Source organism: Mauremys mutica, chromosome 4 (genome assembly GCF_020497125.1).
Source record: "Mauremys mutica isolate MM-2020 ecotype Southern chromosome 4, ASM2049712v1, whole genome shotgun sequence".
Classification (NCBI taxonomy): Eukaryota; Metazoa; Chordata; order Testudines; family Geoemydidae; genus Mauremys; species Mauremys mutica.
This window is the reverse complement of record NC_059075.1, coordinates 116785166-116812321: the sequence shown is the minus strand read 5'-3', so window position 1 is coordinate 116812321 and position 27156 is coordinate 116785166. Positions and strand designations below refer to the sequence as shown.

Genomic DNA, 27156 nt, shown 5'->3' with positions numbered 1-27156 from the left:
AGAACCATGCTGTGCTATCTTGGGTGCATATTTTTGAAGCACAGCTTCTGTGTGAGGTGAATGTGCTGTGACATTAATTGCTTCCCAGAAGGAGTGTATGTACGCCTCCTTTTCATACTGTACTGCTTTGTCCCTAATTAATAAATTAAGCTAAGCTTGGTTATTTGGTCTCTTAAATACATTTAATATTAAATCACAAGTGTTGCCAAGCAATGGCTAGACCTCTGTGAATATTGTTAGACTGACAAAATGTCCCTGGGGGGGTAGATAAGTAAGACATTCAGATGGCAGCAGTTCCTTTCCAAGCAACAATGATGTATGGGAGCCCCTCTCTCTGATGCTCCACAAAATCAACTGGTTTTCCCTTCCCTTCAAGACTGAATTCAAAGTCCTCGTACTAATTGTTATGGCCCTTAATAAGTTATGATCAAATGTGTACACGAGAGAACTCCACATTACAACTTGCATCAGTGTGACTGAACTGGAAGCTGCAATGATGCAGTGCATCCACACTAGCCATTCTATCTTGGGTGCACACAATGCACTATGTTCACTAAGAATTCACTCTGTAAATGCAGCAGGGCCTGTGGGTTGTTGCACCTTCCCTGCATTTCCTCGTGCTGCTTCCCAGAGAAGGTGCATAATGTCTATGGCTTAGAGTGTTTGTGTGCACTTAGTTTGCTGCATTGCCTGCTTTAAATGGTTGGGTCCTGCACAAGGATGTGCACATGTGTTGTGAGAAGCAACACCCTGCACTTGCAGATGCTATTAGAGAGGGTCAGCAGCTCCTAATGCCACTCCCCGCAACTCCCTACAGATTCTGGGCCTGGTGGCCCAGAGTAGATCATGAAAAGCACCAGCAGCTCTGGGTGTTTGTGCTATGGACAGTGAGGAGCTGGATTTGTTTTCCTTTAATTCATTTCTTCAATCATGTTTGTTAGATTTTTAGACAGAGTTTGCTTCTTTGTTTAAATTTTGTTATTTTTTCAGATGGTTTGTTTGTTTAGTAGCTAAACTTGGTTTCTCTCTATCCTTTTTTCCTATAGGAGCTAGAGATGAGAGTGCTCTGGGCCCAAAGGAAAAAATAACCTTGAGGGTCTTCCATGCAGGCCAGAGAATATCACCAAAGTTCTTCCCCACCTGCTATAGTGCAGTCCCTTGGGGCTGGAAGGATGGGAACATTCAGTGGGTGATAAAGTACTATGGAAAAGAGGATTTAGTTGGGGTGGGGGAGTGCAGAGGGTAAGGCTCATCCGGGTATCAATTTGTTCACTCATTACCCTGCTTTATGTTCTCTTTAGCATATCTCAGGACTGTGGAAATTGCTGCGGATGCTGTCAACAGGCAGTCATTATGCATTGTGGGGCGTCTGTGTTATACATATAAATCGGGGGTTAGTCAATACTGCCATGGTGTAGCATTTTATGTTTTTGCACAAGAATTCCCAATGCACCAAACAATTTTTTTTTAAATTGACACGTGTTTGAAGTTCTAATGCTATAATATTGTATTTTTCATTCAAAATTGTGTCTTTGTAAATCTGAGAGGTGGGTGTTTGAGGCCAATTCTCTTTGGAATATATTGATTAATACATCCTACATTTTTTAATCAAAAATATGAATTTTTACAACTAACTCCAGTGAGCGGCTTGGCAGGTGACAGAATCAGCTTCATAGAGTTTAAGGCCACAAGAGACCATTAGCTCATCTAGTCTGCCCTCCTGCACATCACAGGCCATTAGATTTCCCCTAAAGTGCGCTGTGTTGAGCCCACTGGTTATGCATTATCAAAATGCTCATGGAAGGACGGGCAGGGGCAATGTGGAACTTCACTGGGAGAAGACTCATTGCACGACTGCAGCTGCTTTGCCAGTGCTTGTGCTAAAACAGTGCATAGGGATGAAGTGGTGGAAAATATGTGATTGTATTTCCTCTGAGCAGGTTAAACACTAGAGGTGATGGGATCCCTTCTGCACTGCTGTACGCACATTTGTGTGCAGCTGTGCAGAGTTACAGGTATGGTACGGAGTTGTACTATTGCTGCCAAGGCTAATGGCCTGCAGCAGACAGTCTCCACTGTGCTCCACAGGGACAATCTCACTGGAGAAGCCCAGGTTCAGACTCTTGGGCATTGGAGCAAAGTGTTCTCAACAGCAGAACTCAGCTGTAGAAGGCCTTCTGAGAGGGGATCAGACTGACCCCTGGCCTGGCCATGAAGCAAAATGCAAGAACACCTCTTTGCTAAAGCCCTTGCCAGGAACAACACCAGGGTCAGCATGAGATGGAGATGGTGTAATAAGAGGAAAGATAAGAATAAGAGAAAAGAAAATTGGGTTAGTGTGACAGAGAGCGGCCTTGGCAAAGGGTTCCCTGTTCTTTGCAAACAGCTCTCACCACAGGCCTGGCAAACTCAATACACCAAAGACATCTTATAGGATATTTATTCATCAAATATAACATGTAATGTATCTACAGAACACTGTGTTGTCTACCCTGGCCACATCCCAGAACATTCAATGGAAAAACATCAAAGACCATGGCAAATGATCAAAACCACTTGGCGGTGAAAAGGAACAACACAGCAGGCAGGGGATCACCAGCTAGTTCTGCAACTGACCGAGATTTCTGGGGAAAGCCTAGTTCATTAGCTAGAACAGGTAACTATTAACAAGTGTAAACCCAGGTCCATGCTTTAGGTTTTTGTTGTGTGTTTCAACCAGTTGTTTCCATCACCTTCTCCATTACCTTCTCTCTTTCCTGAATAAATCTTTATTCTTTCTTAAATAAACCTCTTTTTGTTTTTATGATAAGTGTTCACAAGTGCTGTGTGGTTTACAGGAGCAGTGATTAAGATAACTCTGATAACTGGGGTACACCACATCTTTGAGTGCAGAGATTCTGGTACTTCTGTGAGTAGCCACAGTCAGGGGCTGGATATCACAGGAGACTGAATCAGGATTCAGGATTGGGCTGGCATAAGCCCAGAGGAGAGTGCTTGAGTGAGTAAAAGGCTGCTGATGCCAGGGAGCAGAAACCCAACTACTACTAGTAAGACTCCCTCTAGCTGTAGGCAGGGGGTAACGAGGTGATTCCATCTCCAAGAAACATCAGAGTGGAGCAGAGAGAAAAAAAATCTTTCCTCCTCTCCACCATCTCTCATTGTGTCAAGCACTTTACACAGGGGACAGCTGTAAATACACAGAGGAGGCCAAATGTTACTTACTCCAATTTCTGTAGTTTGCAGTTTTGGTGTTTCAGTCCCTCACACAGCAGCTGCACTCTGGCATCGCCTAGTTTATTATCAAAAAGAACTTGTGGCACCTTAGAGACTGAACCCAGTTTATTATGATTCAAGTTCAGCTCTGTCAGGCTCTGGCTGGTGCTAAGAACACTGGCGAGGTCCCTGTAGCTAGCATCTGTGAGATTACAACTCCACAATCTGCAGGAGAGAGAAACACAGAGAAGAGGAATCACAGTGTGAATGGGGATCTTCACATCTGATCTGACAGGCGGCTCCACCCACCAGCCCCTCTCCCTGACCAATCCACATGCGGATTTAGAGGTAAGAAATGAGGGAAGACAAATGAGAAGTTGAGGAGAAAAAAGACCCAAAGTCGGGAGGATACACTTGAAGGTAAAAAAACACGCAACTGGGATAAAAAAGGAAAGACACCCCACAAATGAGGAGTGGTTTTGTGGATAAGCTTTTGGAAGGTGGTAGCTGTGTCAACAGTATGGGAGTTTATTCGTTGCCCTGGGCGCTGATTCGAGTCCATTCTGGAGGCAGAGATTCTCTTTGGGAATTTGGTGCTAGGCTCAGATCTCTGGAAGAGGAGCCTCTGCTGTGTGACCATCTCAGTCCAAAACAGGTGAATAAATGTAAGTATGACAAGTTTCACTTAGAGTTTATCCAGGCTTCCTGTCACTGATTTCTCCTCTGATCTGCAAGGTGCTGGACACCTGCCACCACTTGGCTGAGGGTAACGCTGGTGTCAGAACAGGACACTGGTGCTAGAAGAATGAGCAACACAACACACACAAACAGTCCTGCCCTGAGGATCCTACAATATAAATAGACCAGACAGGTAAAAGCTAGGGAAAGGAAATATTATTATTGCCATTTTTCAAATGGAGAACTGAGACCCATAAGAGACTGAATGATTTGCCCAAGGTCACACAGAGAGTCTGAGTTTAGATCCAGCAGTTCAATTACACCACCATCCTTTCTCTTGCATAGAGCTGTGCTTAGTCCCTGCTGTTTCTCAGTTTCAGAAGGGCCCCCATATTTTTTTTAACCAATCAGGTATTGAACATTAGGGCCTGAGCAAATTTTGAGGCTTCTCACTGTGAAACCTATTGTAATTTGCTAAAGTGTGTTGGAAAAATTTGAAAAGATCTAACTACTGACTAGACCGTACCCAAGCAAACATTTGAAGAGCTGTTGGAAGGGAATAGAAAAATTCAAAATGTGTTCCCTAGAAGTGAGGGCATTCTAGTGTGTGTGAGTATGGGGACAATGGGGGTGGGGGCGGAGGGAGGTCGGACAGACTCAGATGTTTTTGAAATGTCACGTGCCATTTCCCAGTATTTTAGAAATTCACCATACATTTCAAGGGCAAAATTGTGTTCTATCAAAATTACAAGAACTTTCATTGTTTTCATTATGTACTAGCTGTAGGCAGGGGGTAACGAGGTGACTCCATCCCCAAGAAACAACAGAGTGAAGCAGAGAGAAAAAAAATCTTTCCTCCTCTCCACCATCTCTCACTGTGTCAAGCACTTTACACAGGGGACACCTGTAAATACACAGAAGAGGCCAAATGGTACTTCAGTCTCTCCAGTTTGCAGTTCGGGTGTTTCAGTCCCTCGCACAGCAGCTGCACTCCGGCATCTCCCAGAGAATAATGAGCACCCAGGTCCAGATCTGTCAGGCTCTGGCTGGTTCTGAAAACAGCAGCAAGATCCCCACAGGCAGCGTCTGTGACACCACAGCTCCACATTCTGCAGGAGAAACACAGAGAAGGGGGATCACAGTGTGAACAGGGCTCATCACAGCTGTTCTGACTGGTGGCTCCACCCACCAGTCCCTCTCCCTGACCAATCCACATGCAGAATGAACTAGAAGGCTTGCTCTCCCGCCTGTCCCAACTCCCACCCTATTTCAATGAGGAATCAGTGTGAGGTTGGACTTCCTGCTTGAGCCCCACCCCTTACACTTCACTCTTGACCAATCAGCGCTGTGAAAGGACTAGAACCACCTGGCGACACCTGACATTACAACATGTTCAGTGCCTAACACACTGAGGTCCTGATTGTTGCTGGGGCACTTAAGCAATACAGTAATAAACTAATTAAATGAAAAATCTTGTTTAATTCAGAGTTAAGATTGCCCGGTGATAGTTTATGCCCTTCTCACACTTCTGAAAACCAGGAAATACAGAGTGAAGGCAATAGCCATTGGGAATAAGAGTATGTCCTCCAGATGCATTCACTGTGTTAGGTGTAACTGTACTGAATAGTGGAGGAATAAGCAGAAGCAGCTGGGAAAAGCTGTGACTGTGATATGAGGAGATCTAGGGATTAATCTGAGGAGCTGTGACAGGGACATGACAAGATCTGGGTCTGCATCTCCTCATGTGTATTTTCAAAAGAAAGAGGAGCATGTGAACCATGAGGTTTCAGCCGGCATCATTCCAGTGTAGAATTCTGGAGGTTGTGTCAGTAGCAGGGCACTGGGTGCTCTGGCTATTGCCAGTAGTGAGGTGGAATATGAGAGCAGTCTGTGGATTTAATGATGGGTAGGGGAGAGTATAGTTTTAGGTGTTAACCTGTGTGCAGGTCTGAAGGGATTGTAAAGGGTATGAAGTGGTTGTTAAATTTTACAACTGTGGCATTCTCTCAGGGGAATAGGCTCAGTGTTTGAGTGCAGGACAAGGGCAGGCAGCACCTGTCCATCACAATGAAAAGGCAGAGTTCAAGTGTGTGTGTTATGGGCATTCTGAGACATCACTCACAGAGGGCAGAGTTAAGGGTCTGTGGGCATTTACCTTAATTAATTTTTTTCCCAGATATTTACAGTTCATTCTCAGATTTGTACCCAGGGCGAGTTTCACACCAAAAAGTTGAAGGCCCAGAGGAGTGGTAAGTGGCCTATTAATCTCAATGAGATGTTCTCAGTGGAAAGAGAATATCTCATGGAGATTAAGACAGCCTGAAAAAATAGCTCTGAGACATGTGAACTGCTCCATTCATTTCTGTGGGTGTTCCCTTCCCCCTCGTTGCTGGAGAGTTTCTGATGTGTGTCAAACGTACTTGTCTCAGGAGTGTTTTCTTGGTGCATACTCTGAGCATGCTTGTTCTAAGTTAGAGGGCAGGGCTTCCTGAGATCCTGGTTCACATGCGGGATAAGGAAACAGGTTCAGATACCCCCAAAAGGGGGGGTGGGGACGGATGAGGGTCAGACTCCCATAGAGGGACAGGGGCTCCCAGAGCCAAGCACACACGAGGAGGCAGGGACAGGGAGTGGGGCTCAGACACCACCAAAGGGGAAGTGATTTCCAGATTACATGGAGGGGTTAGGGAGAGGGGCTCAGATACCCCAGAAAGGCAAGTTCCATCCAGAACCTGGCTCATATGAGGGGGCAGTGATGGGGCCTCATACTTACACAGGAGCATGGAGAAGAGTTCAGACACCACCAGGGGAACAAGGGACTCTCAGTCAGATAAGGAATAGGGAGAGGGGCTCAGAGCCCCTGGAAAAGCAATCCCCACCCTGAAGCTGGCTCACATGAGGGGAGCAGGGAAGGGGGAGGTCACACCCCTGTAGATGGATTGGGGGAAACCCAGATCATGGCACACACAAACCATTCTCCTTCTGTGCCCCTAGACCCCCATTACCTGAGCCTCAACCCCTCTTCCCACCTACTCTTTTACCCCAATCACCTCCTCTCGCAGTGAGAATTTGCTTGTGTGGCTTTTTTCACACAATGGTTTCAGCACCTTCTGCTATACTCAGATTCTATTTTCCCCCAAATTAAAAGTCCCCCTCTAACAGAGGCATATTGCAGCAATATGCCTGCTTCTTCTACCTCAGATTTCTGCCCCAGATTGGATTTGAATTGACAGTTCCGGGGTGATACTCTGCTGCAATTACCATAACACATCCACAGAGCCACCCAGGTCCTGGGATAGCTGACTTTCCAGATAGTAGCCTCTGTCTCTACACATGCTCAGTTTAATCCATTAGGAACATAAATAGGGGTGCAAGACTTCTAAAGTGCCTAACTGGAGACGCAAACTCTTTCTCCAAAAATGTTTTAATTTGATTTCCTCCAAAGTGCTTGTGGGTACCAGGCCCTCTGCTGGGAAACCCTTGACCATTTGAGACCCTGTTGTGATGAGCTGAGCCCTGGATTGACCTTTATCTATGAGCATAAATAGGTTTCCAGAATTTGTCAACTTTAAGAAAAGCTTGGGGGGGTGGGGATGCTGTATTGCAGGAACCTCAAGTTTTGGTCACAAACAGAACCCCTTGCATCCATGAGGCACACCAAATTCAAGGCAATCTGAGTAACTGTAGATTTTAGACCTCTCAGGCATCGAGTTTAAACAGGGAGCTGATCTGAACATTAACTATATCAGAGCTGTCACTTTACTGTAGTAAAAAATACAACAAACCTAAACAAAACGTGGAATTTATTCAGCTAGCACCTGAGGTCCAGTGTTGGCACAGGGAAGAATAAATTGGCAATAGTGCACTTGGTGACAAGAGAAGCTCATTGGAGACATTTCTGGTTGAAACACTGGAACCCAAACAAGACAGCTCCCCGCCCCCCGCCCGATACACACACACGTGACAGTAGCTGATGAGCATCATTTGGACCATCAAACTGCTGGGCCACAAATCATGATTAAAGGAGAAGCATATGGAGGTTCTGCTGACCAAATCAGTGCTGTATCTGATGGTGAACAGTGAGATGCAGGGAGCCCATTAACTGGTAAAGTGGACCTAAAATTGTGGAAGAGTTTCTGTACAAGCACCAAATTTGATAGCTCGATGGCCATAGTGTTTGGCTTCCAGTCAAAGTTGATGAAACAAGATCCTCTCATGCAAATATTTTATAAAGTAAGGTAAAAAATCCCCCTTTGCACAAACTGAAATCTTTGTTTTTAGTCTTGACCTCTGTCAGGGTAACCCCCACCCCAAACTCTAGGGTACAGATTTGGGGTCCCACATGAAGGACCCCCATGCTTATATTCTACCAGCTTAGGTTAAAACTTCTCCAAGGCAAATTCCCCCCTTGTCCTTGAACTGGTATTGCTGCCAACACCAAGTGATTACACAAAAATTCAGGGAAGGGTCACTTGGAATCCCTATCCCGCTAATATATCCCACAAGTCTCCTTTACCCTCATTCCTGGGGGGGGTGGGTGGGTGAGGGAGGCTTGAGAATAAAATACCAACCAGTTGTTTCAGCAATGTGAGCACAACCAGACCCTTTGTCTTCTGGATTTTTGCCGCCTCAAGCAAAAAAAAGAAAACCAAAAAACCTGCAGGGCAGCTGGAGCGGCGAAGCACAAAAAAAACCAAACACCTGCGGGACGGCCAGAGTCAGGGTGCAAACTTTCAGCTAGCAGGACTCCCTGGTTGAAGACGGGACAGTGGAGTGCGCCTCAGGCTAGCAGAGGGGAGGGAGAGGGAGAGAGAGAAGGGGGGTGGCTAGGGCTTCCTTCAGCCAGGGCACTCATCACTCGACCCCTCCTGCCGCACCGCCTGCCAGGAGGGCTCCGTGCCGCTCCGGTTGGCAGGGAGGGAAGGACGCGGGCTGCTGGGCTTGCTGCAGACCTGGCACTGGCTGGGGCAGACGGAGTGCGCAGCCAGCTCCCAGCAGGTGCTCCCCTCCTCCATGCCGCTGCCCCTACAGAGCAGCTAGAGCAGAAAACAAGAAAAAAAAAGAAAGAAAAAAAAAGGGTGGCCGTGCCACCCTAGGATTGGACGGAATGGTGCCCCTTAGAATCTGCTGCCCCAAGCACGAGCTTGCTTGGCTGGTGCCTGGAGCTGGCACCAATCCGGTTCTTACAAGAAAAACGTTTTTTATAAAAAAAAAGTAAAAGAATCACACCTGCAAAATCAGGATGGAAGGTAACTTTTACAGGGTAACAAAAAAGATTTAAAACACAGAGGATTCCCCTCTGGGGTCAGCTTCAGAGTTACAAAAACAGGAATGAAACTACCTCTCTACCATAGGGAAATTCACAAGCCAAAACAAGAGATAACCAAACACATTTCCTTGCCCTACTCACAGTTCCTGTGGTTTTAGATGGATTATTCCAGGTATGGTTTTAGGAGACAGTGTACCTGCTGGCATTTCCCTCCATCCGGAGGGAGAACAACTCACAGAACAACAAAACAAATCCTTCCCCCCCGATTTGAAAGCATCTTTTTTCCTCATTGTCCTTCTGGTCAGGTGCCAGCTAGGTCATTTGAACTGCTTAACCCCTTACACATAAGGCAATCCAGTACAGCTGCCAAGGAGGGATTTTATGCTACAGAATGGGCTGGCATACATAAAGGTTGCTACCCTTCCTCCTATATTCATGATATGCCTCCCAAATCACAGAGGGTGCTGGAGAGCCTGTTTCACACTGGCTCTGATTTATTTCTGGAGCTCTAGGAGAAAACAGAATTAATAAGACACACACATCTTTAATTTTACTACCAATTACATGAAGATTAGACAGTATTGTCCACATTTCAAGGGCTAAAATGACTTAGAATACAGGGACATTTTTACCCAGTTGATTCTGGGCAACTTTCATGGAAGAGTGCATCAGCCACTTTGTTAGAAGCTCCTGAAATGTGATGAATTTCAAAATCAAAACCTTGGAGAGCTAACCTCCACCGAAGAAGTTTCTTGTTATTCTCCTTGACAGTATGAAGTCACTTCAGCGCAGCATGGTTGGTCTGCAGGTGGAAATGCTGTCCTCAAATGTATGGGTGTATCTTCTCCAGAGCGTACACAATGGTGTAACATTCCTTCTAGCAACCTGATTAGGAAACTACTGAATAACTACATCCAGCTTCACCAGTCCATTGCAATATCCAGCTGGGTTTAGGTCTAGACATAGAACAGATGTGGCTCTGATGAGGTTGAGAGTGCTTCATTCCCAGCTCTCACATCCTTGGTCCTATGCTTTGTGAATGGCAGTGTCCCAGAGGAGCCCAGCAATCTGGGTTTAGAGCCATATTATTATTATTATTTGTATTACAGTAGTAGAACTCATATTTATCCTCATTGCTCTGTTCCTCCATTGGAACACAGCACTGTATAACTGACAACTTTAGGAATCTGGTTTGGAGTCTGGCGTCGATGATGTGCTGGTTAGTAGCTTCCCAGTTGATGAATGATTTTTCTGCAGAATCTGTGATAATGAGAACTACTCCCTCTGAGTGCTTGTTTTCACTACACCCTGAGTAAATCAGTTGTTTCTTCTCTTGCCTGAAGCACTTCTTATCCAGATCTCTCAGTCTGCTCTCACCGATGCCCAGGATTTCAAGTCTATAGTTGTCCATAACTCTCATGATCTGTAAGATAGTTGATGTATGAAATATTCTCACATACCAGTAACCAGCCCTGAAGTGTTTGCTTGCTTTCAGCATCCAACTTTTCAGGGCTTTGGCTTCCAGAGACTGGCTTTCATTAGATGCCTCCTTGAAGCACAAAGGGGCAGCAGTGTTCATTTTTACCAGAATGGTAGCCTGGTTCTGTTTCTATAACTGGTGAGGTGTTTTTACAAAACTACATGTTTAGCCTTGCACTCAACCCTCCCCGCTTTATCCAGGCTTGGGACTGACACACACAGGCACAAGATGCAGAAATGCAGAAGTGCATTAGTAACACAAATACCAGTATAGCACAGGTAGACAGCAAATGCCAGGAAGACCGAGACTTAGCTAATGGTACTGCATTACTAAGCAAGAGCCCTGAAAATTTACAAAGTCAGACAACTGGGGAAAAATACCAGGCTAAGCAGGGCTCAGAGTTAATTATGCTAAAGCAAACATCCTTGAACCCCCGATGTCATGAAGCAACAGCACATTAGAATGCAAAATTATAAGACAAATTGTTCTACTTTCTTATCTCAGAAGCACCATATTGACCATCAGATACCTCCAGAAGGAAGTGACATCAAGTATAGGAAAGTATCAGAGGGGTAGCCGTGTTAGCCTCTATCCACAAAAACCATCAGGAGTCCTGATGGCACCTAAAAGACTAACATATTTATTTTGGCATACGTTTTTGTGGGTAAAAAATCCACTTCTTCAGATGCACGGAGTGAAATTTACATATACAGGCATACATATACTGGCACATGAAGAGAAGGGAATTATCTTACAAGCGGAGAACCAGTGTAGACAAGGCCAGTTCAGTCAGCGTGGATGAGGTCCACTCACAATAATTGGTGAGGAGGTGTCAATAGCAAGAGAGGAAAAATTGCCGTTGTAGTGAGTATGCCACTCCCAGTCCCTATTGAAGCCCAAATTAATGGTGTTATGTTTGCAAATGAATTGTAGCTCTGCAGTTTCTCTTTGGCCTGGTCTACACTAGGGGCGGGGGTTCGAACTAAGGTACGCAAGTCCAGCTACGCGAATAGCGTAGCTGAACTCGAACCATCTTAGTTCGAACTACTTACCCATCCTCATGGCGCGGGATCGAAGTCTGCGGCTCCCCCGTCGACTCCGCCACCGCCATTCGCGGTGGTGGAGTTCCGGAGTCGACGGGAGCATGTTCGGAGTTCGATATATCGCGTCTAGATGAGACGCGATATATCGAACTCCGAGAAGTCGATCACTACCCACTGACCCGGGCGGGTAGTATGGACGTATCCTTAGAAGTCTGTTTTTGATGTCTTTTAGTTGAAGGTTGGCTACTTTTAAATCTATTACTGACTGTCTAGGAAGATTGAAGTTTTCGCCTACTGTCTTTTGTATGTTACCATTCCTGATGTCTCATTTGTGTCCAGCTATTTTTTTACGTAGAGACTGTCCGGTTTGGGCAATGTACAGGGCAGAGGGGCATTGCTGGCACATGATGGCATATATCACATTAGTAGATGTGTAGGTGAATGAGCCCCTGATGGTGTGGCTGATGTGGTTTGGCCCTATGATGGTGTCACTAGAGTAGAATAGGGACAGAGTAGGCAATGATGTTCATTACAGGGATTGGTTCCTGGGTTAGTGTTTCGGTGGTGTGGTGTGTAGTTGCTGGTTAGTATGTGCTTCAGGTTGGGGGGCTGTCTGTAAGCGAGGACTGGCCTGCCTCCCAAGGTCTATGAGAGTGAGGGACTGTTTTCCAAGATAGGTTGTAAATTTTAGATGATGCGCTGGAGAAGTTTTAGCTGGGGGCTGTAGGTGATGGCCAGTGGTGTTCTGTTATTTTCCTTCTTGGGCCTGTCCTGGAGTAGGTGAGTTCTGGGTATCCGTCTTGCTCTGTCAATCTGTTTCCTCACTTTCCCAGATGGGTATTGTAGTTTTAGAAATGCTCAATAAAGATTTTGCTGGTATTTCTCACTGTCTGAAGGTTTGGAGGAAATGCAGTTATATAGGAATAGTATAGGAAAGGCATTTACTAAACTTCAGCAATGTATAGAAACCAAAGATATTCAGCACCAGAACAAAACCAAGAATCTTCAATTCAAACATAATCTCGGTGTTAGGATAAGACTGCTAGAGCTGGAGAGCTACAAAGCTTTACTCAGAAAACTAGATGCCTTTGAAAATAAGTGCCTACAAAGATTCTTGGCATTGGTTGGGAAGATGTCATCATCAACAAAAAGATCTGAGAAATCACCAATGAGCAGCTCATTTTCAACACAATCTGAGGGCACACTGAACATATTTGGGGCATATACTCCAGAGGCCAACACAGACTCCCACATGAAGTCATCAAATGGAAATCGAATTCTGTGAGAAAACAAGGGTGCCCAAGTGAAATCTTGAGCAGAAGCTTTAGCAGGGAGGGCAAAATAGTCCATCTCAACACCTTAGAGCAAATGGAAGCAGCAGCAAATGACCGAGGGGAATGGAAGAGACCGGTTTACACCCTGTATTCCAACTTTGGCACAGGAATGATATAATAACATAATGTAGTAACTCCAGCAGTGCCTGGGGTTCACCCAAAAACAGGGCCTCATTGTGCTAGGAGCTGTAGAGAGTAGTAACTAGTCGCCCCCTGAAGAGTTTATGATGTAATTAGACAAGACAGACAAAAGGGAGGGCACAGAGATGGAACACACAAGCAGAATGAATACTGCAATGGTGACCTATTGTTTGTTATTTTGCCCTGGGGGAAGGTTGGTGAATCTTTGCATTTGGGTTTTCCCTAATTCTTCGGGTGGGAGTTGCTAGCAGGGCCGGCTCCAGGCACCAGCATTCCAAGCAGGTACTTGGGGCGGGAATCTGCAAGTGGCGGCAGTCCCTGTGTTTTTGCTACCAAGCAGCATGCCGAATTGTTGCTGTGGATGGCGGGGGCAGTCCATGTGCTGTTAGGGTGGCACGTGTGTTTCCGTGGCGGTGGCAATTCAGCAGCAACCTCTATATTAAGCTGTCCGCGACGGTGCAGCTTCTGTCTTCCGGCTGAAGACAGAAGCTGCCGCCGAACTGCCGCTGCTGCGGAAATACACGTGCCGCCTTAACAGCACATGGACTGCCCCCACCGTCCATGGCGGCAATTCGGTGCACTGCTTGAGGTGGTGAAAACAGTAGAGCCGGCCCTGGTTGCTAGCTGGGGATTAGCTAAATGAAATGAGATAGGAATGGAGGGGGACAAAGAAGGGAGGGGAGAAGGAAGGAAAGATGGGAGCATGGAAAGAGGCTGAGGTGCACCGGCCGTGAGGGGAGGGGAAAGGACAGGGTTACAAGAAACAGCCAATCAGCGCAAGGAAGGAATGTCTAGAGTGACAACTTGTAGCAGGCAGTCTGATGACATCATGTCAATCGGTCTCTGCTGAGGCAGCTTCTCTGTCTGCTCCTACTGGCTGGGAGTCATCTCTGGTCCTGGGCTTGGTTCCGGAGTTTCATGGAGGATTAAGACTATGGCATTAAACTAGCAGTAGAAGCTGACTGTCAGCCAATGTAGGGATTGGCACATTGACCTGATGTGATCACAGTGGCACAAACCACAGAAGAGGTGGAAAGTCCTCTTCTATCATCTGGAACATGTGCAGTGTTAGACTGAGTGTTAGGTGCAGTGAATTACAGTGATCCAGGCTGGAGATGAGAAGTAGATGGAAATACTTGGCTAAGTCCTTGTCTGGGCAGAATATGTGAAGTTTCTGAGCAAACTGGTGATTCCTATTCAAACTCTATGACGGTTTGTACCTCTAGATCACCCCTGTGGGGTGAGGGTGGTCACCTCTCTCATCCCTAAGGTCTCTTTCTGGCTGGAGGTGTCGCTATAGCGCTGGTTTGGAGTGCAGGATGCGGACTCCTGGCTGTCAGTCTTTGGGAGGCGTCTTCTCCTCCTTTAAGGCATGGCCACAGTCCAAGACAGAATAAAGCCAAGAAAATAATCCTGCAACTCACAAAACAGTCTGGGCTCACCCCACTGTCCCTTGGAAGATAAAAGGTAAATAGACTCTGAGAAGAGGGCTGGGTTACTAACACTCTGCATATCAGGGGCCCAGGCTGAGCACCTGGGCTCTAATGAAAAGCAAAGCAGAGTAAAGATGGTTCCTCTGCCTCTCCAGAGGGTTCAGGCAGCAGAATCTCTTCTGTGGGTTCCCTGCCAACCTGCACTGGGCTGTGATCCTCTCTTTCAAGGAGCCACCCATCTCCAGGTGCAATAGGTCTCACAGGTGTGCCAGGTTGGGGGTGAATGTGCCCAGATGAGTTCTTTAACCCCTTCCTGACTGGGGAGTGCCACCCCTCAAGACAGAAGTCAGGATCCCCCGATCCAATCCTGATTTCCCCACCAGTCCCAGTCAGAACTGACTCAGCCCTCTGGAGCTCCAGAGTGGAGCATGCTCAGTCAAGAAAGGACCTTTGAAGATTCTAGCTGTAAAGCTGAAATAAGTCTCCACTAAGCATCATGAGTGACTTTTCAAATGCTTAGAACTTTTAAAATTGGGGCAGATTTTAAATTCCTGCGCCAAAGCATGGGGATGAAAATGGATGAGCCATTTAGGCTGAAATTTCACAAAAATATCCAGCTTGAAGCAGACACCCGGCATGGAAAATGTAAGTCAAAATGGTTATGGTTAGCAAAGTTATAAGCAACAGAAAACAGGGTCCACTGATGGAAGTGTCAGGTTATCATAATGTATAGCCCTATATAATATATGTACTCTACAAGGCAAAACATAGCTTTTGACATTAGCAATATAAAACTGATCGAAAGCATGATACTTCCATTGTATATCCTAGTACAGGCTGGGTAGTGCCTTCATAGCTCTTTTAATGTAGTATTTAAAAGAAAGAGAAAGATACACCATGATACAGGAAGAAAAAGTAAAAAGCTGACTGGTGAATTTTAGTCCTGAGTGACACATTCAGTGCTTTCTAACTTGTCAAAAAACATGCTGTGCTATCTTGGGTGCATATTTTTGAAGCACAACTTCTGTGTAAGGTGAACATGCTGAGACATTAGTTTGTTCCCACAAGGAGTGTATGCTTCCTTATCATATTGTACTGCTTTGTCCCTTATTAATAAACTAAGCTAAACTTGGTTATTTGGTCTCTTAAATACTTTTAAATAATGAACCACAAGTGTTGCCAAGTAATGGCTAGACCTCAGTGAATATTGTTAAACTGATACAAGTCACTATGCCTGGGGGCAGAAATAAGTACCACATTCAGGTGACAGCAGTTCCTTTTTTAAGCAGCAATGGCTGATGCAAGCCCCTCTCTCTGATGCTCCACCGAGTCAGTTGGTTTCCCATTCCCTTTTAGACTAAATTCAAAGTCCTTGTGCTAATTGTCAAGACCCTAAATAGATTATGATCTAACGTGTACACTAGAGAACTCCACATTGCAACTTGCATCGGTGTGACTGTAGTGGAAGCTGCAATGATGCAGTGCATCCACACTAGCCATTCTATCTTGGGTGCACACAATGTACACTCACAAAGAGTGCACTCTGTAAATGCTGCAGGGCCTGTGGATTGTTGCACCTACCCTGCATTTCCTCACGCTGCTTCCTAGAGCAGCCGCATAATGTCTACGGCTTATAGTATCTGTGTGCACTTCATCACTCTTTTTGGTTTGCTGCATTGCCTGCTTTAAATGGTTGTGTCCTGCACAAGAATCTGCACATGTGTTGTGAACAGTGACACCCTCACACCTTTAGATGCCATGAAAGAGGGTCAGCAGCTCTTACTGCCACTCCCCCAACAACCATACAGTTTCTGGGCCTGGAGGCCCAGAGTAGATCATGAAGAGTATTGGCAGCTTTGGGGGTTGGTGCTCACGGGGGTGAGGAGCTGGATTTGTTTTCCTCTAATTCATTTCTTCAGTCATGTTTGTTAGTTTTTTAGACAGAGTTTGCTTGTGTGTTTAAATTTTGTTGTTTTTTTCAACTGTTTTGTTTGTTTAGTAGCTAAACTCAGTTTCTCTCTGTCCTGTGTTTTCCTTTAGGAGCTAGAGAGGAGAGTGCTCTGGGCCCAAAGGAAGAATATCTTTGGGGGTTCTCCACGCAACCCAGTGAATGCGCACCTGTAGTTCTATCCCACCTGCTATAGTGGAGTCCCTTGGGGCTGGAAGGATGGGAGCATTCAGATGGTGATGGAGAACCACTGAAAAGAGGATTTAGTTGGGTTGGGGGATTGCAAAGTGTTAATTCATTACCGTGCTCTGTGTTCTCTTTAGCAAATCTCAGGAGTGTGGAAATTGCCGCTGATGCTGTCAACAGGCAGTCATTATACATTCTGGGGGCGTCTGTGTTCATGCACATAAATTAGGGACTAGTCAGCACTGCCCTGCTGTAGCATTTTATATTTTTGCACAAGAATTCCCAATGCACCAAGCAATTTTTTGTAAGTTGACACGTTTGAAGTCCTAACGCTATAACATTGTATTTCTTATTCATTGTGTCTTTATAAATCTGAGTGGTGGGTGTTTGAGGCCAGGCCAAGCAGAGACCACTGAGTCTCCCCTCAGCTGTTGTTGGGCTGGCATACGAGATGCACAGTTTCCTGATAAATGGAAAAAAATCTATTTGGAGTATTTTGCTTAGTACTTCATTCATTTTTTAATCAAAATTATGAGTTTTTGCAACTAACTCCAGTGAGCGGCTTGGCAGGTGATTGTACGCGCTTCACAGAGTTTAAGGTCACAAGAGATCATTAACTCATCTAGTCTGCCCTCCTGCACATCACAGACCATTACATTTCCCCTAAATTCCCCTGTGTTGAGCCCAGTGATTCTGAATTATCAAAATGCTTGTGGAAGGACGGGGAGGGGCAGTGTGGAACTTCACTGGGAGAAGACTCATTGCACGACTGCAGTTGCTTTGCCAATGCTTATGCTAAAACAGTGCAGAGGGATGTGGTGGTTGAAAATATGTGATTATATTTCCTCTGTGCAGGTTAAACACCAGAGGTGATGAGATTCCTTGTGCACTGCTGTAAACATGTTTGTGTGTGGCTGTGCAGTGTTACAGGTATGCTACACAGTTGTGCTGTTGCTGCCAAGGCCAATGGCCTATAGCAGACAGTCTCAACTGTGTTCCACAGGGACAATACCACTGGAAATGATGAGGTTCAGACTCCAGGGCATTGGAGCAGAGTTAGCTGGAGTTAGAACTCAGCTGCAGAAGGCCTTCTGAGAGGGGATCAGACTGAGCCCTGGCCTGGCCATGGTCAAAGCAAAATGCAAGATCACTTCTTCGCTAAAGCCCTTGTCAGAAACAACAAGAGGGTTAGCATGAGTTGGAGATTGTGTAATAAGAGAAAAGAAATTTGGGTTGGTGTGACACAGAGCACCCTTGGCAAAGAGTCCCCTGTTCTTTGCAAACAGATCTCACCTCAGACCAGACAAACTTATGACAAAAAACACATCTTACAGGATATTTATTCGTCAAGTATAACATGTAATGTATCTACAGAAAGTGTGTTGTTTACCCTTGCCACATCCCAGAACATTCAATGGAAAACCATCAGAGACCATGGCAAATGATCAAAACCACTAGGAAATGAAAAGGAACATCACAGCAGGCAGGGGATCACCCTGGCTGTGAATATAGATGTAAGCAGAGTCAGGATGAGATCTACCCTGACATCTGGTGGTGAATTATGGCGAGTATGGAAAAGAATTTCAGAGGCTGATCGCGTTTGCATAGGCACACCCACCCCACCTGGCATAGCCCACGGCAGCCTGGGATGGTTGCTTTAGCAGGTGAGGGATCCCCAGTTTCTTTGTTGTTGGGGCGGGAGGAGTGGAGTGTTGTCACCCTGATTGTGTAGATAAGAAACTGTGAAACTGCTTTGTGACAGGGAGTCTCACCATCAATTGAGTGGCACTCGCTAGACAAGGGAATGGGCTCCTTGTGTGAGCCAGAAGCACCAATTGCACCTTCTCCTCTCTCCACTGTTGAATATGAGAGCTGATTTTTGATTCTCTTAAGAATCTAAGTTACAGGTTACTGAGCTGAACTCACTTTGGGCTCATAGTGCACCAGCACTAGGGTTCACCCTACTATGAGCTGAGCTCACTAAGAGCTAAAATCACTAAAGAGCTGTGCTAACTAGTGGGGGAACCTGAAGCTATATTGCAGAGCAGCTGGTGGAGCGGAGCAGTTTGTGGGACAGTTGGAGTGCCCACAGAGCGAGCGGAGCTGAGCAGTTTGCAGGGACAGCTGGAGCAGATCACAGAACGGCTGGTGGAGCAGAGCAGCTGGCAGAGCGGAGCAGTTTGTGGGACGGTTGGAGTGGCCCATGGAGCGAGCGGAGCTGTGCAGTTTTCGGAGACGACTGGAGCAGATCACGGGATGGCTGGTGGAGCAGAGCAGCTAGCGGAGCAGAGTGGAGCTGAGCAGTTCGTGGGGTAGCCAGAAGCAGAGTCTCACAGAGAGGCAGGGCAGTCGGCCCCGGACCACGTAAGGTGCCACTTTCTACCCAGGCTGGCAGGGGGAAAGCCCCTGCAGATAGACTCTTGAACTCTGGGGCTCCACTGACCCAGGACAGAGACTTTTGGGTTGTGGGATTTTTGGGACTGTGGGGGATTTTTGGGTTGCTAGACTCTTGAGACATTTGAGGTATTGGACTTTGGAGTCTTGGGGTGATTTTGGGGTTGCTGGACTCAAAAGCCCAGGGAAAAGGACACGGCCTAGTTGAGGTGTTTTCCCAATTTAATGCTATGTTGTTTATCTCATGTTATTAAACATTTTCTGCTACACCAAGACTCTATGCTTGCGAGAGGGGAAATATTGCCTCTTTGAGGCGCCCAGGGGTGTGTGTAAGATTTTCCCAGGTCACTGGGTGGGGGCTCGAGCTGGTTTGCATTACTCTGTAGGGAAGGGACCCCTATGTATTGAACCCGGTCCTTGCTGCTATCAATTCGGCCTGGCAAAAGGGTTACATAACAAATGATGGTTTTCAGTATAAAAGAGTGTAGGCAAAGGCACTCTGTATTTACTAAGGAAAGCCTTGAGGAGTTCAGGGAGCTGTCCTGAATATTTGGATCCTGGTTCTTATGGAACCAGCTAGTTCTGCAACTGACTGAACTTTGTGGGGAAAACCTAGTTCATTATATAGGACAGGTAACTACTGATAAGTGTAGATCAAGGTTCATGCTTTAGGATTTTGTTTTGCATTAAAACCAGATGTTTCCATCACCTTCTCTCTTCCCTGGATAAATCTTTGTTCTTTCTTAAATAAGCCTACATTTGTTTTTATGATAAGTGTTCGCAAGTGCTGTGTGGAGTACAGGAGCAGTGGCTAAGGTAACACTGATAAACTGGAGTACATGGCATCATTGGGTGCACAGATACTGGTAATTCTGTGAGTAGCCAGAGTCAGGGGCTGGATATCATAGGAGACTGAATTAGGGATTCAGTGATTAAGGTGCCCCTCATGTCAGCTTGGAAGGCAAAGCTGGGGCTGGCATAGCCCAGAGGAGAGTGCTTGAATGAGTGAAAGGCTGCTGATGCCTGGGAGCTAACACCCAGGTACTACTAGTAAGACCCCCCATTGGCTGCAGACTGGGAGGTAACGAGGTGACTCTCAGTCCCTGAGAAACATCAGCGTGGAAAAGAGAGAAAAAAAATCTTCTCCTCCTCTCCACCATCTCTCACTGTGTCAAGCACTTTACACAGAGGAGGCCAAATGTTACTTACAAGAGTCTCTGCAGTTTGCAGTTTGGATGTTTCAGTCCCTCACACAGCAGCTTCACACCAACATCTCCCAGTTTATTACCACCCAGGTTGAGCTCTGTCAGGCTCCGGCTGGTTCTGAGAATAGCGGCAAGATCCCCGCAGGCAGCATCTGTGAGACGACATTTCCACAAGCTGCAGGAGACAGAAACACAGAGAAGGGGGATCGCAGTGTGAAGGGGGCTCATCAGGGCTGTTCTAACAGGTGGACCTGCCCACCAGCCCCTCTCCCTGGCCAATCCACATGCTCCACCGACTCTCCCAACCCCCACCCTATTGCAATAAGGAACCAGTGCGGGGTGGAACTTCCTGCCTAAGCCCCACCCCTTGCACTTGACTCTTGGCCAATCAGCACTGTGAATGGCCCAAACACCCCAATCCTTAAACTTCTGCCATTGACCAATGAGGATTAAGGTTTAGGGTAAGATTTCCTCACACAGCACCGCCCCTCACCCTTTCCATTGACCAACCAGAATTCAAGGGGCAGCCGTCTGGGCACCCTAAGTCCCACCTACCCAGATCTCAGCAAATCAGATTGGACTTGCCACTGATCAGCCCCGCAATGGTGTGACCCAATCAGAGCAGCCCCATTGCTACAGGGAGGCTGTAGGGGAGCCCCCTCCCCAGGCAGCTGGGCCAGGCTCAGAGCAGGAGCTGGGAGATCCTGCCCCTCCACGCCTCCGGCACTAGCTCTGCTGCTCCCTTGCAGGATGCAGACATCTCCTGTCTCTGCCCCCAGCTCTGACCCTCAGGCCTGGGGAGGGAAGGCAGCTGTGACCAAGGCCCAGCACTGGCAGCATCACACCCACCTTCCTATGAGACCATGGATCAAAGGCTGGGGGGATTGGAAGACAAAGAAGGGAATAGTCCCACAACTAGGGGGATCCCCAAAGTTTGGGGAAGAAGAGCTCTTGAGAGGAGGGCAACCATGTGACCCTATTGGCAGGGCCTGCTCCAGAAACACTAGTGGAATGTGAAACTATGGCAGCAGCCTGGCTGTGACCACTGTCCCACCCCCGCCACCTTCCCACAAGCCGCAATGCCAGAATGGGAAGAGGTGCTCTGTGGGATACCTGCCCATAATGCACTGCTCCCAATGCCGCTGCAAGTGCCACAAATGTGGCCACGCCACTGTGCTTGCAGCTGACAGTGTGAACACTCGGCAGCGCTTTCCCTGCTGCGGTCTCCGAGGGCTGGTTTAACTCACAGCGCTCTACATCTGCAAGTGTAGCCATGCCCTAAATATTAACCAGAAGTGAATTATTGGAAGTCGTTCAGAACAAGCAGATGAACAGTAACTATCTCCACACTGTAAAGCAAATTGTCTTAAGTTGGTTTAATTGGAGTAGGCAAAACTCTGTGGTAGCTGTGTTCTGTATTAAAAACAGAGAAAATAAAGGATATGAAGGGGGAGCGTATAAGTGGGAGATCAGAGCTGGAGGAGACTCGAGAAAAGAGAGAGGGAATCAGAGGGGCCCTCTGGAGTTCTGTGTAAATCCTCCACCTTTATCTCAAACCATCTGATGGTAATTTATCTCTGGGGTAGAGGGCTGAGGTCTCATATATGGAGAATGTACTTCCCTTGGATTGTTTTCCTTTTAGTTCAAGTGTTATTTGGAGAGTACAGGGTCTTAGGAAACCACTGCCATTTGGGGACAGATTTATATGATATTTTGGTATTTTAATTTTGGAATTAAATGAAAGAGAATGCAGGAGCATGGAGGGGAAATAATAAATGGGATAGGTGTGGAAGTCTACAAACTGAAATCATGCCATACCAAGGCACACCATTTTATACAAGTTAATTAGAAATGGGAGAGCCATTTCCCACAACAGAATTCAATGCATCAGACAGCCTCTCTGCGGACAATCCTCATTTATAAATTTGAGGAAAAGACTAGCTGGATTGCAATCTTTAGTGAAAAGAAAGAGTAAAAACTAAACAAAAACAACCCCCACCACCCAAAATTGTGCCAAGATTACCTGTGTCCACATCTTATAAAATATTTTAATAATCTTTCTCCAAAATATGCCTTGTGAGGTATCATTTGAGAACTCATGATTTGCTGGTCATTATTGTCCTGGTAAAATGTGTGTGGCAACATCACATGTAAAGTTATAAGATTCCACTGTACGGTGTTATTAACACATGTTCCAAACTGAGGTTGGCAAACAGGTCAGCCCCAAACACAGGAATGTGTGCTCAGTAGAATTTGTATTCAGGAAATACAGGAAGGGGAGATAAAGGAGGGTCAAACGGGAGAGGGAAAAGCAGCAGGACACATCCTTCCCCATAGACTTTTTGTCTCCCAAATCCCAACTGGAAATGCTTCTCAAAGGGAAGACAAGACCATTAAAAGGAGAGGCAGACACCACAGGGATACACCTCTCTCACTGCCGACTGAATTCATGGCACCTGGAAGACAAAGGAAGTAGCATTGGATTAGTGGAGGGTTTCTGACCTAACAATTTGGTCAGTGATCTGCTGAAGCATGTGGTGGGAATCTTTGATTTCAATCTAATGTAGCTTGTTAAGTTGGCATTAGTAAATATTTTATCTTTATTTTTCTTGTTATCATTTTTGACCTTTATGCCTCATTCCTGAACTGATGTGGTGTATCCCATTTGCCTTCATAAAATTTTGAAACTCCTGAGAGACGAACTGCAGTCCGTTGTCGCTCACAAGTTGTTCTGGCAGACCGAAATGACTAAAGAGTCCCCATAGTTTTTGGATAGTAGTCTCTGCAGTAGTGGACTGCATTATAGAGACTTCTGACCATTTAGAATGGACATCTACCACCACCAAGAACATGCTTCCTTTGAGGGGGCCAGCGAAGTCAACATGAATACGTTGCCACGGGTTTTCAGGCCAGTCCCATGGGTGTAGGGGTGCCCACTGGGGTGCATTCCTCACACCCTGACATGACATACAAGCTTTTGCCTTCTCTTCAATAGCACTGTCCAATCCAGGCCACGCAAAACAGCTTCGTGCAATTTCCTTCATGCGCACTATTCTACAGTGACCGGAATGTAGCTGTTCTAACATCTGTGATCTCAGTGGTGGTGGAATAACGACACGTCTCCCCCACAACAAACAACCAGATTGGACTGATAACTCCATCCTCCTGGACATGTAGGTAACAAGGTTGGGTGAGACCAGAGAGGTTTGTCGAGATTTTCCATGCATCACCAGGTCCATAACTTGGGACAATACTGGGTCAACACGAGTTGCCTTCTTTATCTGAGTAGCAGTGATGGGTGTATTGTCTACCTGTTCAAAGTAGAACATTTCCTTTTGGGCACTATCTTGATGTTTGACCGGCAAAGGCCACCTTGAGAGGCCTGCATTGCAGTGCAGAGTGGATTTCCGATATTTGATTTCATATGTGTGTGCTGAAACTAACAATGCCCAAAGTTGCATACGACTAGCAGCTAATGGGAGAATGCCTGTGTAGGGTCCAAAAATTGATGTCAGAGGTTGATGTTCTGTGAGAAAAGTAAACTTCTGTACCTGCTGATGAAACTTCCAAATTCCAAAAACAATTCCTAATTCCTCACATACGACACAAGAACTGTGTATAGAATCACGAGGACTTTGACAGGAGGGTTCAGCAATAGGTCAACAGCAGTTAGAGGAAAGAATGGGAGAATATTGATAGAAGAGAAAGAACAAATTAATCGATGGGCAGAGCATTTTAGAGAGACTCTAAATAGACCAAATCCTGAAGAGGTGGTTGAAATAGAGGAAACGAGTTTTCAGATGGAGGTAGAACAAGGGCCTATCACAGAGTGAGAGATAGAAGAGGCCATTAGACAGACAAAAGAAAATAGGGCACCAGGCGAAGATAGAATAACCGCAGAAATGCTAAAAGCCAACCTGAATATGAGTGCCGGGATTCTAGAGGAGCTATTCAACAAGGCATGGGAAGAAGAGAAAGTACCTGAAGCATGGAAGAAAGGTATCATTGTGAAATTACCAAAGAAGGGTGATTTGTCTTTGTGTGATAATTGGAGAGGTATAAACCTGTTATCAGTGCTCGGGAAGGTTTTCTGCAGAGTCCTGTTACAGAGAATAAGACAAGCAGTAGAAGAGATCCTGAGGGAAGAACAAACAGGATTTAGGAGTGGGAGAGGATGCGTTGATCAGATATTTGTATTACGTATGATAATGGAACAATCCCTTGAATGGAACTCGCCACTGTTCATTAACTACCTTGTTTTCGAGAAGGCATTTTATAGCGTCCACCATCCATCTCTCTGGAATATCCTAAAAACATATGGATTCCCTCCAAAAGTTATTAACATCCTCAAAGATATGTATGCCGATAATAAGTGTTGTGTTCGCCATGAAGGACAGCGGAGCGAGTGGTTCCATGTGAGAACGGGAGTTAGACAAGGATGTGTTATTTCGCCCATCCTATTTCTTGTGGTTATAGACTGGGTGATGCTGAAAGCCACCGAAGATAGGCCAAGAGGGATCGCATGGGGACCCTCTGATCATATTGAAGATTGTGACTTTGCGGATGACATCGCCCTGATTTCAAGCTCTCAGATGGACCTCCAAGAGAAGACTGATAGAATAGGTAGAGCAGCAAGGTGCGTGGGACTTAATATCCACGCCGGTAAGAGCAAAACAATGAAAGTAAAAACAGCCAGCTCGACGACGACAGTAGTATGTGACGTAGAATTGGAGGAGGTGAACAATTTTAAATATCTTGGTAGTTACATATCGGCTGATGGTAATATTCAGAAGGAGATATCTACCAGAATTGGTCTTGCAGCAACTGCATTCTATAGACTTCAGAACATTTGGAGGTCGGCCATCTTGCAAATGAAAACCAAGGTAGAGATCTACAGGTCGAACGTCCGCTCTGTGTTGCTTTATGCGGCGGAAACATGGAGGACAAACAAGAAGATAGAAAGTCGGCTTCGGGGTTTTGAAGGAAGGTGTCTTAGGCGAATTCTTAACATACACTGGCCGCAGCGTATCACCAATGTTGAAGTGAGCCGATTAACGGGCATTAACAACATAGTGGATGAAGCCAAACAACGAAGATGGAGATGGTTGGGGCATGTGTTGAGAATGGGTGCTGATAGACCCCCTCATATTGTCCTACGATGGACACCACAAGGAAGAAGGAGGAGAGGTAGACCATTGGAGATGTGGCGAAGGACCATTGAAGAGGAAATGAAAGGCATGGGAATGAAGTGGGATGAAATTTGCTACCTCGCTCAAGAACGAAATGAATGGAGGAGAATGGTTGACGCCTTATGCTCCACTGGGAGTGAATAAGAGGAAGAAGAAGTTTCTGCTTTGCTTAGAGTGCGTGAAACAAACTCAATAGGTCTCTCTTCTCTGGAAGGCATAATGTGTGACACTACTGCTCCCACTCCATAAGGGGAGGCATCGCAGGCCAACTGTAGGGGTAAGGATGGATCAAAGTGCGTTAGAACTTCAGAATTTAGCAATGCATCCTTAGCTTTGTTAAATGCAACATCACAGGTTTCAGTCCACTTCCAGGCCTTGTTCTGCCCAAGGAGCTCATGAAGTGGTTTTAGCAGTGTGGCTAACTGTGAGATGAACTTTCCATAATAGTCCAATAGTCCTAGAAACGAGCGCAGCTGGCTTACATTTCGAGGTGGGGGAGCGTTCACAATAGCCTTAACTTTTGCAGGGGCCAAATATTCAACAGAGGGATGGAAGAATTCACACTTGTCTTTGCAAACTTGTAGGCCATACTCTTCCATTCTTTGTAGGTAGCCTCTAAATTATTTAAGTGATCCTCTTCATTCCTTCCAGTGACCAGGATATCATCCAGATAGCACTGAACTCCTGACAAGCCACACAAGATCTGGTCCATAGCCCTCTGGAACAGGGCGGGAGCAGACAGTATTCCGAAGGGTAGGCGACAGTATCGATAAAGCCCCTTATAAGTCACAATAGTCAACAGCTCTTGGGACATTTCATCGATGCGCATCTGTAAATATGCTTGACTCAGATCAATCTTACTGAACTTTTGTCCCCCAGCCAGGCCCGCAAAGAGGTCATCGATGCGGGGAAGCGGGTATTTCTCTGCACACAACACTGGGTTGACAGTGACTTTAAAATCACCGCAAATCCGGAGACAGCCATCTTTCTTCACTATTGGAACGATAGGAGTGGCCCATGGGCTATGAGTAACTGGTATTAGGACTCCATTGGTGACAGGGCGCTCCAGGTCTGCTTCAACTTTTGGCCTGATGGCATATGGCACAGTTCGGGCTTTCAGATATTTTGGTGGACTGTCAGCTTTAATGTTCAATGTCACAGTAATTCCCTTCATACTTCCCAGATCCTCTCCAAAAACAGCAGCATGTTTCCTTAGTATAGGGGTTAGACTGGTTTCTTCTTTAGTCATCCAGTGCACTTCTGCCCAGTTCAGCTGAATCTTCCCAAGCCAAGCCCTACTCATTAAAGCTGGGTAATTACCTCTCATCACAAACAGTGGCAATTTAGCAGCCTGTCCATTGAGCTCCACCTTAATATCAATAGTGCCCAACATGGGCACAGCTTCTCCCGTATACGTCTTCAGAACAGTTTTTGTTGCCTTAAGCGGAAGATGCTGTATCTTTTCTTTATACACAGTCTCGGAGACCAGCGAGACGGCTGTACCGGTGTCCAGTTCCATGCGTATAGGTTTGCCATCCAACAATGGGGTTACCCAGTATTCATGTGAGCCCACTGCCAAAGACAAAACATGCAGTGGCGCTTCCTCTTGCGATGAGGTATCACCTTGATCTTCCTGGGTCTGC

The 27156-nt window shown here is 46.1% G+C and overlaps 1 protein-coding gene across 1 annotated transcript in view; it reads right to left on the bottom strand.

Moving 5' to 3' along the window:
• LOC123368699 (NACHT, LRR and PYD domains-containing protein 3-like) overlaps positions 1-27156 on the bottom strand; it is a 118385-nt gene that overhangs the window by 53001 nt on the left and 38228 nt on the right. Inside the window, exons 6-8 of the mRNA XM_045013736.1 lie at positions 20329-20499; positions 4827-5000; positions 3223-3438 (exon numbers count right to left, since the gene is read on the bottom strand). Of these exons, the coding sequence (XP_044869671.1) occupies positions 3223-3438; positions 4827-5000; positions 20329-20499 (561 nt within the window). The remainder of the gene's footprint in view (positions 1-3222; positions 3439-4826; positions 5001-20328; positions 20500-27156) is intronic.